Source organism: Bos indicus x Bos taurus, chromosome 5, assembly GCF_003369695.1.
Source record: "Bos indicus x Bos taurus breed Angus x Brahman F1 hybrid chromosome 5, Bos_hybrid_MaternalHap_v2.0, whole genome shotgun sequence".
NCBI classification, from domain to species: Eukaryota; Metazoa; Chordata; class Mammalia; order Artiodactyla; family Bovidae; genus Bos; species Bos indicus x Bos taurus.
This window is the reverse complement of record NC_040080.1, coordinates 7497680-7513832: the sequence shown is the minus strand read 5'-3', so window position 1 is coordinate 7513832 and position 16153 is coordinate 7497680. Positions and strand designations below refer to the sequence as shown.

The 16153-nt window shown below is 43.5% G+C and overlaps 1 protein-coding gene across 1 annotated transcript; it reads right to left on the bottom strand.

The window, feature by feature from the left end:
- Nucleotides 1-6898: 6898 nt before the first annotated feature.
- PHF5A (PHD finger protein 5A) lies at nucleotides 6899-15983 on the bottom strand. Its single transcript, XM_027540673.1, has 4 exons — nucleotides 15852-15983; nucleotides 15397-15420; nucleotides 14740-14906; nucleotides 6899-7558 (listed from the first exon to the last, which is right to left on the bottom strand). Exons 1-4 carry the CDS (start codon nucleotides 15901-15903, stop codon nucleotides 7469-7471), a joined length of 333 nt encoding a protein of 110 aa, XP_027396474.1. The 5' UTR covers nucleotides 15904-15983; the 3' UTR covers nucleotides 6899-7468.
- Nucleotides 15984-16153: the final 170 nt, after the last annotated feature.

The following is a 16153-nucleotide window of genomic DNA, read 5'->3' as shown; positions in this document are numbered from 1 at the left end:
GCTCCTCCAGGGACTACTTGCTTGTGCGTCAGCCAGTGCCAGAGCGTCACATACACACCCCCTCCGCCTAGCCTACTCCCCCCCTCCCCTTCTTATTCCTCCACCTCCTTCCCCTCCCTTCCTCTCCCCTACACCCCCGCCCCCGTTCCGCCCCGCCTCCCTCTCTTCTCCCCTCCCCTCGCGAGTTCCAACCGGGCAGCCAGACTTGGCCGACTCAGGGTTCCGGAGCCCTGGAGAGCTAAAAATATACCCGGTACGTTAGCAACAGCCTTTCCATTGGTGGGGAACAGGGAGCGGCAGCCCCTGATTGGGTATTCGATCCAACCTCTAGGACGGGGAAGTGGGGGCGAAAAGCCTAGGAGCCCAGCCCTTTGCGGAGGGGGTGGGGTGGGGGGGCGGTGGCGGGGAGTGCGGTTGCGTATTGGGGCATTGCAAGGGATGCTGGTATTTGTAGTCATTTATTGGAGGCCGCTGTGAAAATAAGTGGGTTTGAATCCCAGTTCTGCCACCAGCCGTTTTATCTTGATTTAATGGCAGTAAATCTCTTTACATTATCAAAACGTTTTCTCGTCCTTAAAACGGAGATCGTGTAGGGATTAAATCTTATACTGTATGTAAAGCCTGTCTCAAGTAGTTGTTCTTAAAGGTCACAGTCCTGGCCAAATTGCATTGTGTATGTGCTGTGCTCAGTTCGGTGTGTATTCTGCAATAGGAAACCATACAAGACAGAAAGAGAAAGGGGGGAGTGAGCTGAAACGAATTCTTCTAGGGTATCACAAGAAGGAGGGATGGAGTCCATGTAAGCAGATAAAGGGTACACATTTCTTACCATTCAGGAAATGTGAAGCAGGTTGAAGGAGGAGTGAATCCCTGGAAGGGAGGTGTTGAATTTCTGCGCGTTCCAGCATTTATTCCAATCTCTCCTGAATGCTGAAAACACACCAGCCTGGACCAATATCACTGAAACAAAACTGAGAAACTCAGCCTCCCTGGCAAGTGGGAGCACTGGGTAAAGGGTTAGCATATAAATAGGAAAAAAAAGGAAAAAAGGTAATCATCATTCTTAACTGCTGAAGTCTCCATTTATCATGTGGTAAGGTGGATGTTTTTTGCTCTCCTCAACGTGTGATTTCCTCTTGTCAGGGCTTAATTGTGTGCTGAGTTCCTACTCAAGCATTCCAGAGTCCCCTCCTATTTTGAATAATCACAGGTTGAGACATACACTTTGTTTTCAAGATGGTGAGCTTCAGTAGTAAGCATGTGCTCAGAGGGTGGAGGCAGCTCCCCTGTCTGAGAGTAAGCAAGTTACGCCAGATGTTTTGTTGTGACAAGTCAGGCTGGTCATAATTAGCCCCAATTAACTCTCTGGGGTGAGTCATTCTCACACACACATGTCCGGGTGAGAAATTTTGTAGTTTCTTTTAAGTTATCCAAGAAAATAGAAAATTTGATTCTCCAGACCCACTGCTCCAACTGCGCAGGAACAAAGACAGCCACACAGAAATTAACTTTGGAGAAGAGTGATTGGATGGATGCTGAGGGCAAATGATATGCTGTTTATTGACCTCATTTACCTCTAGTAAAGGAGGTAAGTGAACAAACCTGTTTTTGGCTAAGACACTAAAACTAGAGTGTCCAAAGGAAGTATCACTTTAGCCTTGGTGATGGCAAGCAGGCCATTTGGGGATATAGTTGATAAGGAACTAAATAACTGGCAAAAGATGGAAACTGGAATCTTTTTTTTTTTTTAAGGCAGGAAAATTCCAAGGCAAAGAATCTTTCGCATTTATGTCCTTGGTTCAAACTCTAAAGAACTACAGGTCAAAATGTAGTGACATACAATCTCTTTGAGATTTAGTTGAGTTTGATTCCCTGGGAAGTTAGTTTTCTTCATTTAGAAGCTGCTAATTGCAGGCCAAGGTCCACATCTGGTGGCTCTATTGCCTTGGCATATACTGACACATTAAAAAAAATTTTTGTTGTTGGCTGCGCTGGGTCTTCGTGGCTGTGCTCCGGCTGTGCTCTGGCTTTCTCAATTTGTGCTGAGTGGGGGCACTCCGACTCCTCATTGCAGCGGCTTCTCACGTTGCAGGACATGGGCTCCAAGGTGCTTAGGCTTCAGTAGTTGTGGCTCCCCTGCTCTAGAGCCCAGGCTTAGTGGTTGTGACACATGGGCTTAGCTGTTCCATGGCATGTGGGGTCTTCCCAGACCAGGGATCGAACCAGTTTCCCATGCATTGCAAAGTGGATTCTTAACCACTGGACCACCAGGGAAGCCCCTACAATTTTTAAAATGAGTTAACAGACAACACTTAAAAGTTGAGAGGTTGTACAAAAATGTCTTGTCACTTGTTCTAAATTCAAAAGATATGGTAACACTGGGCATTCAAACTGGCAATTGTTTCAGTTGAATAGCAACTGTTCCCTGTAGACAGGGCCTGTGCTCTCTGGTTCCAAGTTTCCTAGACTCCCTATTGTCCCCCAGACACTGAGGCCCAGTGCCACACACCAGAAACCATCAAGTTTGGGCTGCTCTTCTTACATCCCTCCCGTTTTTTTGTTTTTTTTTTTCCTGCACTATGAGGCATGCAGGGTGATCCCCAAGCGGGGATTGAACTGTGCCCCCAGCAATGGAAGGGTGGAGTCTTAACCATTGGACCACCAGGGAAGTCCCATCTCTCTCCTTTAAAAAAAAAAAAATTTGGCTGTGTTGGTTCTTAGTTGGAGCACACAGGATCTTTCGTTGCGGCACACAGGCTAAGTGAGGGCTCAGTACTTGTGGCGCGAGGCATGTGGGCTCTTAGTTCTCTGACCAGGGATCAAACCTGTGTCCCCTGAACTGGAAGGCTGATTAACCACTGGACCACAAAGAAAGTCTCTCATCCCTCCCTTTTAATCACTTATGTTACTCACCCAGACTCCTGTATTTGTGAGTACTTTTTCTAGATGTTTTTTTTTTTTTTTTTTAGAACAGAATAAACTGGAAAATATTGTACACACAGTAAATATTTCATGAAATTTGGGTTTCTCTTATACATATGTATGAGGCGTGAAAACAGTCCAAGTGAGAGATTGTTGTAGGGTATGGTGCATCTGGCAGCATTCATGTTGGGAGCTTAGAAAGAAAAGGTACAGAGTTGGCTGGATAATGTGACAATGGTATTTCAAACAAAGGAAATAGCCAAAAAGATGGGGTATGTGTGAGGAATTCCCTTCATGAATAGAGGAAAACCTGAGGGGTAGGGAAGAAAGGGAACCATATGGAAGACCTTCAGTGCTAGGACTTAAATGTTTATCTGTGAAGTAGAGGCAATGGCACCCCACTCCAGTACTCTTGTGGAAAATCCCATGGACGGAGGAGCCTGGTAGGCTGCAGTCCATGGGGTCGCTAAGAGTCGGACACGACTGAGTGACTTCACTTTCACTTTTCACTTTCATGCATTGGAGAAGGAAATGGCAACCCACTCCAGTGTTCTTGCCTGGAGAATCCCAGGGATGGGGGAGCCTTGTGGGCTGCCGTCTATGGGGTCGCACAGAATCGGACACAACTGAAGTGACTTAGCAGCAGAGGCCCTTTGCAAGAACTACCATTGAAAAAAGTAAAGCCTTCCCAGTAAGGGTCAGGCATTTACCAGGTCAGATTTAATCCTTGCAAACCAAAGTGGGAGGCATTAATGTCCTTATGTAATAGATAAGAAAAAAATGTTCCCAGTACTAAAGATCAGTAGCAGATCAGAATTCAAATACAGGACGGATAATAAAGCCAACGCATTTCTCATTACTTTTTTTTTTTGAGCAAGAGCAATGTAATAAGTGTGATGTTTAAAGGAGATTAAATTACCATATGTGTACAGAGCATATTTGAGAAGCTAGAAGCAAGACACTCATCCTTTTTAGATCCTAGAAATGAATGTATCAAAACACTGAATACTTAACAGTAATCATAAACCTGGGAAATGAAATGGCTTTCTTAGATTGAACTATAATAAATTTAGTTATTTTAACTAGACTTGTGTAAGTAGTGGTTACTTCAACAAATAAGAAAAACAGTAATTTTTAAGACCATTCTGTTTTTTTGTGGCCACACAGTTGGCTGAGATTATTATTCACTTTCCAAAGAACTGTATACAGTTAGAGGTTAAAATTCAGTTTGTAAGCAATATTTTCTCAACAGAGAATACTGTCATTATTCCAATTTTTAAAACTGAAAAAGACTTATCCTAAGGTCCAAGGTAGACAATAATTAAGGACTTGAATTTGAACATCGTTTATCTAATATGGTCTTTAAAAAAAAAAAAAATTTTTTTTTTTGGCTGTTCCAGCGCTTAGTTGCAGTAGGAAGGACTTTCAATTTTCATGGGCATTTGGGCCCTAGTTTTCTGACCAGGGATCGAACCCAGGCCCTTTGCATTGGAAACACAGTGTCTTAAGCCAACAGAGTTCTTAACTTACTCATATCCTTCTCTTGGCCTCAGACAGCAAACAAATGGAGAATGGGATTGTGAAATTAGGTGACAGAGGAACAGCGTTCAGCAGAATTCACTGGGCTGAGATTGAACTTGCCTGTCACTGATCAGTATGGAAATCTCACCGGGCATTAAGTTTTAAGCTCCCTTGCAAGACCTTTTAGAGGCATACACACTGAAGCTCATAGAACACAGTAAGGTGTTGTTTTGCTAAAACTAAGCAGTAGCTTTTCAAACACTTGTAGATCCAAGATGTTACATGGACCAAGGTGGTTAATAAATTTTTGTGGGGAGGGGGGACATACCTCAAGGCAAGTGAGATCTTTTTCTCTGACCAGGGATCAAACCAGAGTCCCCTGCATTGGAGTTTTTACTGCTGGATTGCCAGTGAAGTCCCAATGAACAAATTTCAGAAATTGTTTAGTAAAACAAAACATTATGACTTAGTATTACACATTAAAACTAGTTACTAACTAAACTTAGTTAGAATCAGTGACAGATTCTAGTTATAACATGGATTATCTGGTCTCTACAACTTTTGATTACTTTGCCAACAAAGGTCCATCTAAGTCAAGGCTATGGTTTTTCCGGTGGTCATGTATGGATGTGAGAGTTGGACTGTGAAGAAAGCTGAGCACCGAATTGATGCTTTTGAACTGTGGTGTTGGAGGACTCTTGAGAGTCCCATGGACTGCAAGGAGATCCAACCAGTCCATTCTAAAGGAGATCAGCCCTGGGTGTTCTTTGGAAGGAATGATGCTAAAGCTGAAACTCCAGTACTCTGGCCACCTCATGCGAAGAGTTGACTCATTGGAAGACTCTGATGCTGGGAGGGATTGGGGGCAGGAGGAGATGGGGACGACAGAGGATGAGATGGCTGGATGGCATCACTGACTCAATGGACGTGAGTTTGAGTGAACTCCGGGAGTTGGTGATGGACAGGGAGGTCTGGCGTGCTGCAATTCATGGGGTTGCAGTCGGACACGACTGAGCGACTGAACAACTTCTGATGTACCATAACCCTTACCTGATGCTTTAAAACTGCTCAGAGCTCCCCAAACACATCACCCTGTCCAAACTGTTTCCCCCACAAAAATGTCCGTTATCAGCAGACCCCATCCCCTCTGCTGGGAGGTTGCAATGTGGCCTTCAAAGCCCAGTTTATTACCTGGTTTCTATTACTTTAGTTATTCATTCAACACTGAGTACCTGCTACACGCTGGGCACAACAGACTTATTTCCTGCCATCATGGAACACAGCCTTATAGATGATAGTCAATATCACCAAATGCGAAAAACAAAATGCTCATGGTGCTATGTGGGAGTATGACAAGAGGGACTTTGGGGGTTGAATGAGGCATCTTTAAGGAAATACTTAGCTAAGGTCTGAAGGTGAGTAGGAGTTAGTTGAGCAGAAGCAGAACAGAGCTTTACAGGTAAAAAGCACAGAGGCAGGAGGGAAAGCAGCAGTTTGAGGAACTGAAAGGAGCCCTCATGGCAGTCCTATGGCTATGATCTTCCTCTAGCCTTCCTGAGGTGCCTCTCGCTAGGCCCTTGCTTTGTGCAGCCCCTGAGTTGCACTGAGCTGTTTCTGTTAAGCTCAATCACTAAATTCCTTGAAGGCAGAGATTATCTGAATTCTGTTTTGGACATTCAATACATCACAAATAAGCAAGTATACATTCAACAAGACAAAACTCCGACAAGAGGTCAGAAGACCCATCTCTTCCTTTAGCTCTGCCACTAAGTTGCAATGTGACCTTGGGCCAGATCCCTGGATCCTGCCAAGACTCAGAAGCTCTTTCAAATTCATGGTCTTAAAGGCTTACTTGACTGGAAGTCTCCAGTTATGAATATGTCTCTTCTGGATAACTTGCTTATTGCCTCTAGCAGACAAAAAGTACAGATGGTTAAGTTAGGGTAGGATACATCTAAAGTTGATTTTACTTAAATCACACATCCCTTCACATCCTATTATTTTTTTTGGCCGCACCTCATGGCATGTGGAATCTTATTTCCCTGACTAGGAATTGAACCCACACCCCCTGCACTGGAAGTGCAGAGGCTTAAACACTGGACCACCAGGGTGGTCCCTCCCTTGTATCTTTAATGTGAATATATATATGTACTTTATGAAAAAAAGTCAACCAAGTTCAGTTTTCCTAACTCATTGATTTGAATACATTTTGTCTCACTCCCTTCTCCGTTATTGGAAGCCACCTCTTCAGTTCAAAACTCAAGTTGGGCAGGAAGGAAAAAGCAATGTTTCTAAAAATAACTTTGGTTTACTTATCATAAAAGGCACGACTGGTTTTGAATTACAATAGTAATAAGAGAACAAGGTGCTTAAGTTAATCCCAATACCTCTATTTTGAATCACAAATTTCTAGGTGACTAAAAGTCCTCGAGTTAAAATTAAATTGGGAAGGGGCTGATGACCAGAAAATAAACACCTACTTTATTAATATAACACAAGAGAAAGGGTTTACAATTTTTTAGAAGAAAAATAACATGAACCAGCACCACCTGGTAAAGGTTACAGGATGAAACGCCCACATTTATTGCTCTGCTGGCCCCCCCCCACCGCAGATACTTCATCAAGGACAACTGCCATCAGAGATTCCCTAAGAACATGCTTTTCACTGCAGGTAGCTTCACAGTCGGGTCTTCAAATAGAAGACGGAAATGACATATTATTTCTGCTTTAGAAAGTTTTGGTATGAAGAAATTCTTGATGTGGATAACACATCCTTGCTTCTAGAATTTAAGGAATACCATGAACTAATCTATCAATTTTTCTGATATAGTCTGCCAGAGTGCTCTGCGAAGAATCTTTCTTCCATTCCTACCAGGTCCAGGTGAGAGGAAACCGGTAAGGTGCCTGTACTAACAGGCAAATTCAGGTGATGCTCTGTGCTCCGCCTCCTTTCTGCTGGCAGTAGTAGGCATTTCTTTTGGCAGCTGCAGCAGTCTGATGGAGGGAGGAAGAGGCAGCCCACCAATCACCTCTTCTTGAAGCCATATTTTTTACGTTCATAGAAGAGATCTGTCTTAGAGCTTCCCAAATTGACAATCTTTGGGCAACCATCTCTCTGGAAAACAGAAAAGTTGTTAAAAGTCTCTGAGCTTTAATTGAAAGGAATCTAAGATAAAAATTTGGGCTTCCCTTGTGGCTCAGCTGGTAAAGAATCTGCCTGCAATGCGGGAGGCCTGGGTTTGATCCCTGGGTTGGGAAGATCCTCTGGAAAAGGGCAAGGCTCCAACTCCAATATTTTGGCCTGGAGAATTCCAGAGACTGTATAGTCCATGGGGCCACAAAGAGTCAGATGTGACTGAGTGACTTTCACACTAAGAAAAAATAACTTTTGGATTAATGGTTTAGCCATTCATCTTACCAGTTCAGTTATCCTATTTGATCCATCAGGTATTTACTAAGCACTTAGAATTTGCCATCTATCCAGTAGCCTGCACTTAGAATGCTGGATTCTTAGCCCACTTCTGTTGCTAATATGATATAGTGGAGGCAAAATCGGAAACTCTTTAAGGTGAACTTCCCTGATAGTCCAATGGTTAAGACTGTGCTTCCAATGAATCGAGCATGGGTTTGATCCCTGGTTGGGGAATTAAGATCCCACATGATGTGTGGCCCCAAAAAATAAACAAAACTCTTTAAGGTGTTCAAAGGATTTTCTCCAAGTGAGAGGTAGGAAATGGTAATAATCATCTACAGATCAAGCTCTTTAGCTTTCTTTCACTATCCCAAGAAAGGAGATAATACCAAGAGAAAAAAACTGAAGACTTTAGGAAACAGTACCTTATATTTTAAGTATCATAAGAGAATACTGAGTTTGATGTGTCCTTATTAATTCACTTAATTTGACACATGGTCTTGGGAGAAGAGTGCTCCTGTGCTAGAGATCGCTGTTGACAGTCCATACTCTGATTTGTAATGTCAGGCTCCCCTGGCCATTCTGTGAGCTTGAGTGGTTTCAGTGAAGCCCCTGGGAAACTATGTTTTGCAGGGATGATGGTTCCATCAGTTGATTTGGGATGATGAGAAGAAAACTGGGGGAATTACTACTGGAAGAAGCCTTCCTCGATCTGATGATTTTATTAAACGTTCATGTCAAAGGTAGTTGCTTGATGCTGGGCTATGGAATGAATGAATGAATGAGTCCAGTCCTCAGACAACTTATTTCTAATTCAGCTGTTTTCTTTTTTGGGGGACTGATACCAACACTAAAAAAATCTCTGAAAAGACACAAAGCCAACACTAACATTTCATTATTTTCTAGAAAACATGTATAGGTTGGCCAAAAAGTTCCTTCAGGTTTTTCTGAAAGATGTTACTGAGGGGCTTCCCTGGTAGGGAAGTGCCCACCTTGTGGTTAAAAGCCACATGGTTATGTGGCTCTTCCAGTGGTTAAGAGCCCGCCTTGCAATGCAGTGGACACTGGTTTGATCCCTGATCCGGGAAGAACCCACATGCTGGGTGGGAACTAAGCCCCTGTATCACAACTACTGATCCCATGCACCTAGAGCCTGTGCTCTACAACGAGAGAAGCCACCGCAATGAAAAGCCCATGCACCACAACAAAAAGTAGGCCCCACTTGCTGCAACGAGAGAAAGCCTGTGCACAGCAGTGAAGACCCAGAGCAGCCAAAAATAAACTAAAAAAAAAAACACAAAAAAGTAATGGAAAAACCTGAAGGAACTTTTTGATCAATCCAGTACAACGTATTATATTGAGAACTACCGTCTGTGAAGCTCAGTGTGCTGAGGGAGCCAGGCTGTGGCACCACAGCCCCACCAATGCTAGGTGCTAGGTGAACTCAAGTAAGCCACGTAATCTGTACTGGGAATCTTGGTACACACGTCAGAAGAACTGCCTCTCCTGACCCAAGATAGCCTGCTACTAGACACGACAGTGCTCGAAGCCCTTTAGGGATGCTGTGAAATTTTGTGGTATGATGACAGCCTGTTCAGCTTTACTACGCCTCACTGACTTGCATGACTGGGCAAGCCACTTCTGTCTGGATTCATACCCAACTATAAAATAAGATGACTGGATCAGGTCAATGTTTACAAACTGTGTTTGTAGAGCCCTCGAGAGTCCTGAGAGGTGCCAGGTGACTGTAGGACTCATCCCTGCTCTGTGCAGCTCTGTTCTCACTCATATTAAGACTGTAGGCTCTGGAGACGGGCCACCTGAATTCTGAGAAGTTATTACCCTCTTTATATCTCTTTTTAGTCATATTATTAAATTACTACAATGGTAGAACCTACCTTACAGAGTTAAGAATCAATAAATGTACCTAGAACAACACCTGGCATATAGCCAGTCTTTAATAAATTGTAAGAAATTGCCAAAAACAAATAGCAGCAATTTCATAATGGTCCAACCTAACACACCCATGGCTTTTGTATAAGACACTTTTTGAAGATAGGACTCCATGTGTTAAAAAGTTGAAAAAACCACCGGAAAACTAATGTTTTAGATTATTAGCTCTTTGGTTTTTATGGCATTTATAAATTTCCTATTTTCTTGCCTAAACTCCTGTTTTTATTTTCTACATATCCTGTGGGTCTAGTGGCTGTTCCCAAATTCTAACAGTACTGAAGAGGTGAGGATGTGTGCACTGGCTGGCTTTTGTGAACGTGCCTGTGAATGGAGACCATGAAAACGGAGATGTTTAAGAAAACCTCAAGGATGGTACAGAGAGTATCTGTGAGCTGCGCTAGGGAGTGTATTAAAGACAAATTTCAGCCTTTTTCAGTCCTCCCGGAGGGTAACAGATTTCCCCATTCTGAGCATAGGGAGCTTTTATTTTAGGCAGCTACAGCTTTTGAGTTGAATGTACATGTTGCATGGCCACTTAACTTCTATAATTTCACACCCAAAAAAGTAGACACTAGACTGCCAAGTGCTTCTTTCCATTATACTAAGTATGTCTGTTAAAACATCCCCGTGTGTGCATGCTAAGTCAGTTCAGTTGTGTCCAACTCTATGTGACCCCATGGACTGTAACCTGCCAGGCTCCTCTCTCCATGGGATTCTCCAGGCAAGAATACTGGAGTGGGTTGCTGGGCCCTCCTCCAGGGGATCTTTCTGACCCATGGATTGAACTGAGTCTCTTATGTCTCCTGCATAGGCAGGCAGGTTCTTTACCACTTTAGGGAAGCCCCTAAAACATCCCCAGGAGAAGCCTAAGGTGGGCTCCATTACCAACCACCAAAGAGAAGTCAATGCCTATGGATTTCCTCCCTGAGGAGGGCTGAACGTCAAGTCCATTTCTATGGTGCAAAAGCAAGCTACAAAAATTACCCTGGACCTGGTGAGAATCCAGGACTTTATAAAGTAATACTTAAAAAACCAACACTGATCATATACCAAAATATAACATACCATGGGGAAATGTGTACAGAACCAAAATGCAGGAAAAGGCAATTTACAAATTTTGAGATCAGAAAAACAGGATTACAGAAAATGGGTCCACATGTCCATTTCTTATATTCGGTAGCAAAGAATTACCAACAGCAGGCAAGACCTGCTTGATTAACAGAAACTAGTAGACAAAACACTGATTCTTCCAGCAACTATTTAATGAATACCTACAAGGTAAAAACCAGACTGTACACTGGTTTGAGACCTTAACAAGGGCATCACATTTTCTATTTGAAACTTTAAGCTCTCAGTAAATGTATCCAGGAGGTAGAAGGGACTGCTACTACCCTTTGTGGGCTGGGGGTCAGGGGCTGGGGGTCAGGGTGAGACTTCCTCAAAGCCACACACAGTATCTTAGCAAAGCCAAGACCTGAACTTGGGCTTTCTAACTCCTACTCTGGTGTTTTTTGTAACAGAGGTTCCTGGAGGCAAACCTCAAAACTTTCACAAGGTTTAGGAAGCTGCAGAGAAGGGTAAACTTGTGAATTACCTTTGAAAATTATCAAGTATCTTTCCTATATATCTAACTGCTCTGCTATTTAAACAGGAAGAGAATGGTAGACGTAGCATGAGACAGAGAGGTGCATCCTTAACCACCTTGAGAAGAGAAATACGATGAGTGTTTAGGGTAAGTGCTTTGAGTTAGTTGATGCATCTTCAATAAGGGTGAAAACACCTTTGACATTACAGTGGTTTGTGATCTGAAGCTCACCCTTACCCAACAAAATCTTATCCAACTTTCATTCCTCTTGTTGTGGAGAAAATGTAAATAGTTTTTCGGCATTCGAGATCTTAGTTCCTCAACCAGGGATCAAATCTGTGTCCCCTACAGTGGAAGCGTAAGTCTTAACCACTGGACCGCCAAGACTTCCCAAGAAAATTTAATTTGGATTTTAACCTTTCTCCTTTAGTGGAGGGGCGATAATGAAAAACCACCACCAAAAAAAAAGGCTGAGAAAGAATTACAGAGACCTGGGTTCTAATCCCGTATTTGCCATTTATTCATCATGTGACCTTGGGCCAAACCTACCTTTAAGCCATTCATTTCCTCATCTGTATCATACACAACTTTTAGACAAGAAAGACCAGCACAGTACCTGGCATGCAGCAAGAGCTCCAAAAATACTAGTTGCTATTTTTCTTGTTATCTGGTTGGGAGAGTTGAAGAAAATGGTTAAGTAAAAGGAGTCAAGGGTGAAGGGAGATCAATAAGATGCCACATTATAAGAAACTACAAACTGGTACTTTGGCAGAAGTGCCCACAGATATTGTCCCTGACCCCTGAGTATTCTCAAGGCTTTGAAAAAACTATGGAGAACACCTAACCTAGCTTACTGGGCTAATTCCCTCATAAATTATGGAAGTTGCTGGAAGAGAACAATAAGAGGGGTTGCTTTGGCTGTAGGAAGATTTGTGTGTAGGAAAGTCTTGGGCACTTAATCTACATCATGATCTGTAAGGCTGAGAGGCTGGATCATGTCACTGGACTGTTTTGTGTTCCTTGGAAACTATTGCTGAGTTAATGCGAGCTAGATGCCATCTCAAATATCCTCAGAACATTCCTGTATAATGTGAAGTAAGGGAAGTGGTGACATCTAGAATGAGGCACAAGGATCCGGAGAGATCAGGTCACCCGCCACATGCAGACGAATCAGACAGTCATTAACCTTTATTAAGTACTCTGGTTGTAAGCGTATCAGATAAGAACTCTAGCTACAGTCATGGAAAATTCAAGAAAATGTTGTCCTTAATAGATCTTTGGCTCGTTTTAGCTAGTTTAAGACTTGCTTGTACTTTTGTTCACTGATATTGCCTCACCATGGTGTAGACTGTAATCATCCGACACCTACTGTGTACCAGACACTCTCTAGCGGGAGCTCCTACAGGTGATTCACAGGAGTAGCACAGAAACGTGCACCAGACTTACAATATATGCCGGGACGACACCAAGAGCCGGGGCTTCCCAGGTGGCTCAGGGAGATCCTCTGGAGGAGGAAATGGCAACCACCCCAGTATTCTTGCCTGGGAAATCCTATGGGCAGAGGAGCCTGGTGGCGGGGCTACAGTCTACAGGGTTGCAGAAGAGTTAGACACAACTTAGTGAACTAAACAGCAGCAGCATACAAGAGCTAGAGAAAAAGGGGGACATGAGCAGGGCATGATTCGACAGTCAAAGATAAATGCAAATCAGAGTTTAGGGTAAGACAATGTTCAAATCGGGGACATCCCTGGTAGCCCAGTGTTTAAAAATCTACCTTGCAATGCAGGGGACATGGGTTTGATCCTTGGTCAGGGAACCAAGACCCCACATACCTTGGAGCAACTAACCCTGCACACCACAAGACCTAGAGCAGCCCCCCAAAAGAGAGAGAATGTTCAAATCACCAACTGAAATTGTTTCTGGTACTTTATCTATGACTGTTCTCATTTCCCTAAATAACAGAAGACTTTCCTGGTGTAAGAAATAGGTTTATCTGCTCTAATATGTCCCACTTATTAGAGGTAGACAAAATCTAACTGCAAAGATTCTGAGGTAGCTGAATCATCTCTCTTCAACACAGGCACATCACAGATTTATCAAAGGACACCACGAGGTTTAGTCAGAAAGCTTGGACTTGACACTTATTAGCTGGGAGAGGGGCTGTAAAATGGGGATAATAATAACCCCTAATTAACAAAGCTATTGAAAAATAAGGGAGATAGGATCTATATAGAAGGGGGATCTTCCTGACCCAGGGATTGAACCTGTGATGAACTTGAGTTTCTCACATTGCAGGCAGATTCTTTACCATCTGAGCAAACTGGGAAGCCCTATATATATATTTAATTATCTACTATTTGTAAAAGGAAATATAAGAAATTATTTATCTTTTGGGAATTCACTGGCAGTTCAGTGGTTAGGATTCTGGATTTCCACTGCAGGGGGCCTGGGTTCCACCCCTGGTTGGGGAACTAAGATCCCCAAAGCTGCCCAGCATGGCCAGAGAATTTTTTATTTCTTTTTTGCCTTATGTCTCATCCTAGATTAGGTAACCAGATACCTCATATTAGCCTATTGTTACTGTATCACACTTTGTTTTATTGTCATAAAAAGAATAAAAGGTGATTCATGGGTTGTCCTCCTCTCCTCCAAGAAACCTGTTTTTGGTACAGATCTATAGTTCTCTATTGTATCCTGGCAACTGGCTTAAGGAGTTGAATAACTGCCATTGCCAGCATACAATGTTAAGGGGCAAAAATGTCACAAGCAGAATCCCAAGCAATTCTGAAAAATCAAAGCAAAAGTATTCTCTAGCTACTCAGAGCTGAAATCAACTTGAATAGTCCCAAATTCAGAAGTCAACACATCCACCTGAACAGTCCTTAATAATAATAGAGAGAATTACTGAATGACTATTGTATACCATGCACTGTGCTAGGACTTAAAAATGCAGAATATTGGGAGTTTCCTGATGGCCTAATGGTTAGGATTCTGGGTTTTCACTGCCGTGGCCAGGGTTCAAGATCCTGTAAGCTATGTGGCACAGTTAAAAAAAAAAAAAAAGGATATTGTTTATGAATAAAAATGAGAGAGACATCAAAGGAATAGAGGGCTTTCCAAATTGCCAGTGTTGACCAAAATTTGCTTCTCTTGCACTTTTTTCCTTGATGCAAAATAACTGCCTTTTGTTGGGCTACACCCAGTTTGGCTCACAGAGGTTGAAGAAATTATAACCTAGATGACTAAATGAACATACTCATCTACGGACCATACAGTTTGCTGTGGATGGCAAAGTGTTACTAAACACAAGGAAAAATCAGATGAAAAGCTTCCTATATGTACTCACATCTTTCTCCTGGATGGTGCATTCCTTACAATAATAGGCATCTGAAACTCCAGGGCCTCCACAGATCACACAGCGGCCCTGGTAAGAGCCATAGTTACACTCGTCGCATATGCGCACCAGGGTGCAAGGACGCACATAGGAGTCACAGATCACACACTTGCCATCACCTATGAGGAGAAGAGGATGGAGTTACACCACGTGCAAGTACCTCGAGGCCTTTGCCCTCCTCCTGCTATGGGGACTACACCAGTCTCCTAACAGTGACTTGAGGACCCTCTACTTTGGCATCACAAAACCGACTTACCTCGTGTCCATCTCAATCTCTACAACACATAGGAAAAGTTAATCAACTACTAGGTAAAGAGCTTAGAGAAGCACCTGGTAGACACGTCTATATAAATTAATTGGCAGACCATGTGGGATGTGGTCATGCTACTTCCGGTCCAAAGCTAAAGATTCTCTCAAAACCTAGTGTCTAAAACGTGCAAGCTGGAGTGAGGGTGGTGGCCTTTAGTTGTAGCCTGGCATTGTGTTGACATTCTTTGGGTCACGTCTACTCAAAGTCCTCTTAGTGCCACCGCTGAAAATGCCCGTTTGCTTGTTCTACAGAAACTGAGTGGGCCAGGTGGGCTATTTGGGGAGGCGTGTTCCACTTACACTTTTCACACAGTCTTCCAATGGCTGGAAAATAAAAGATGGTAAAGAGCACAATTAGGATTAAAGTTTTGATGAAGAGGGGACAAACATCCTCGAGCTTGCGGTGGGGACAGGAGCAGGGACTGCAGTGAGCCCTGAGGGGATCTATCCATCTTATCCCCTTAAACTTCAATCCGAACCAAATCCACAGCCTCCTGAAGCCCCTCACAGGTCCTGCGCAAACTGAGAATTTCTCCCAACCCCATTCCGGCAGCCTGCCTCCAGCTCCCAGCACGCGAGCCCCCGCCCTCCTTTCATCAAGAGACCGCAAACCCGCGCGCTCCTACACTTTCAACCTAGAGGCGGGGAACGTGGCGCCTCCCGGGCAAGACCCTAAGCAAGTGACGGGAACCCCGGGCCTCTCAGGTCCTAATACCATTCCCACCCAGAGAGCCGGGTGCAGAAGGCTGCCTCACCAACACCAGCCTGCTTGCGGCAAAAGATCAAGTCCGGGTGATGTTTAGCCATAGCGCCCTCTCAATCCACCGGAAGCTTACAGAACTTCCGTCCGACCTTTAACCTCCGTTGCTCCCGCCTCTTGGTCGCCGTGATTGGTTCTCTAGACATCCATCAGTATTTATACTCTTTGCACCAAAACCCGCTGGTTCTCGCGAGATCAAATTCCAAAGCCAAGTTTCCGTCCTAACGGGGGGCCGGGTCCTGGCAGGTGCATAAAAGTTATTAAAAAAAAAAAAAATCACAACCTTTCCAGGACTTG

Bases quoted from the DNA above. Each gene is read 5' to 3' on its own strand.
- PHF5A (XM_027540673.1), bottom strand. From the start codon at position 15,903: ATGGCTAAACATCACCCGGACTTGATCTTTTGCCGCAAGCAGGCTGGT. The intron at 15,421-15,851 runs GTGAGGCAGCCT...TTTATTTTCCAG, and splicing joins CCGCAAGCAGGCTGGTGTTG to CCATTGGAAGACTGTGTGAA. The intron at 14,907-15,396 runs GTAAGTGGAACA...TTCTCCTCATAG, and splicing joins TGGAAGACTGTGTGAAAAGT to GTGATGGCAAGTGTGTGATC.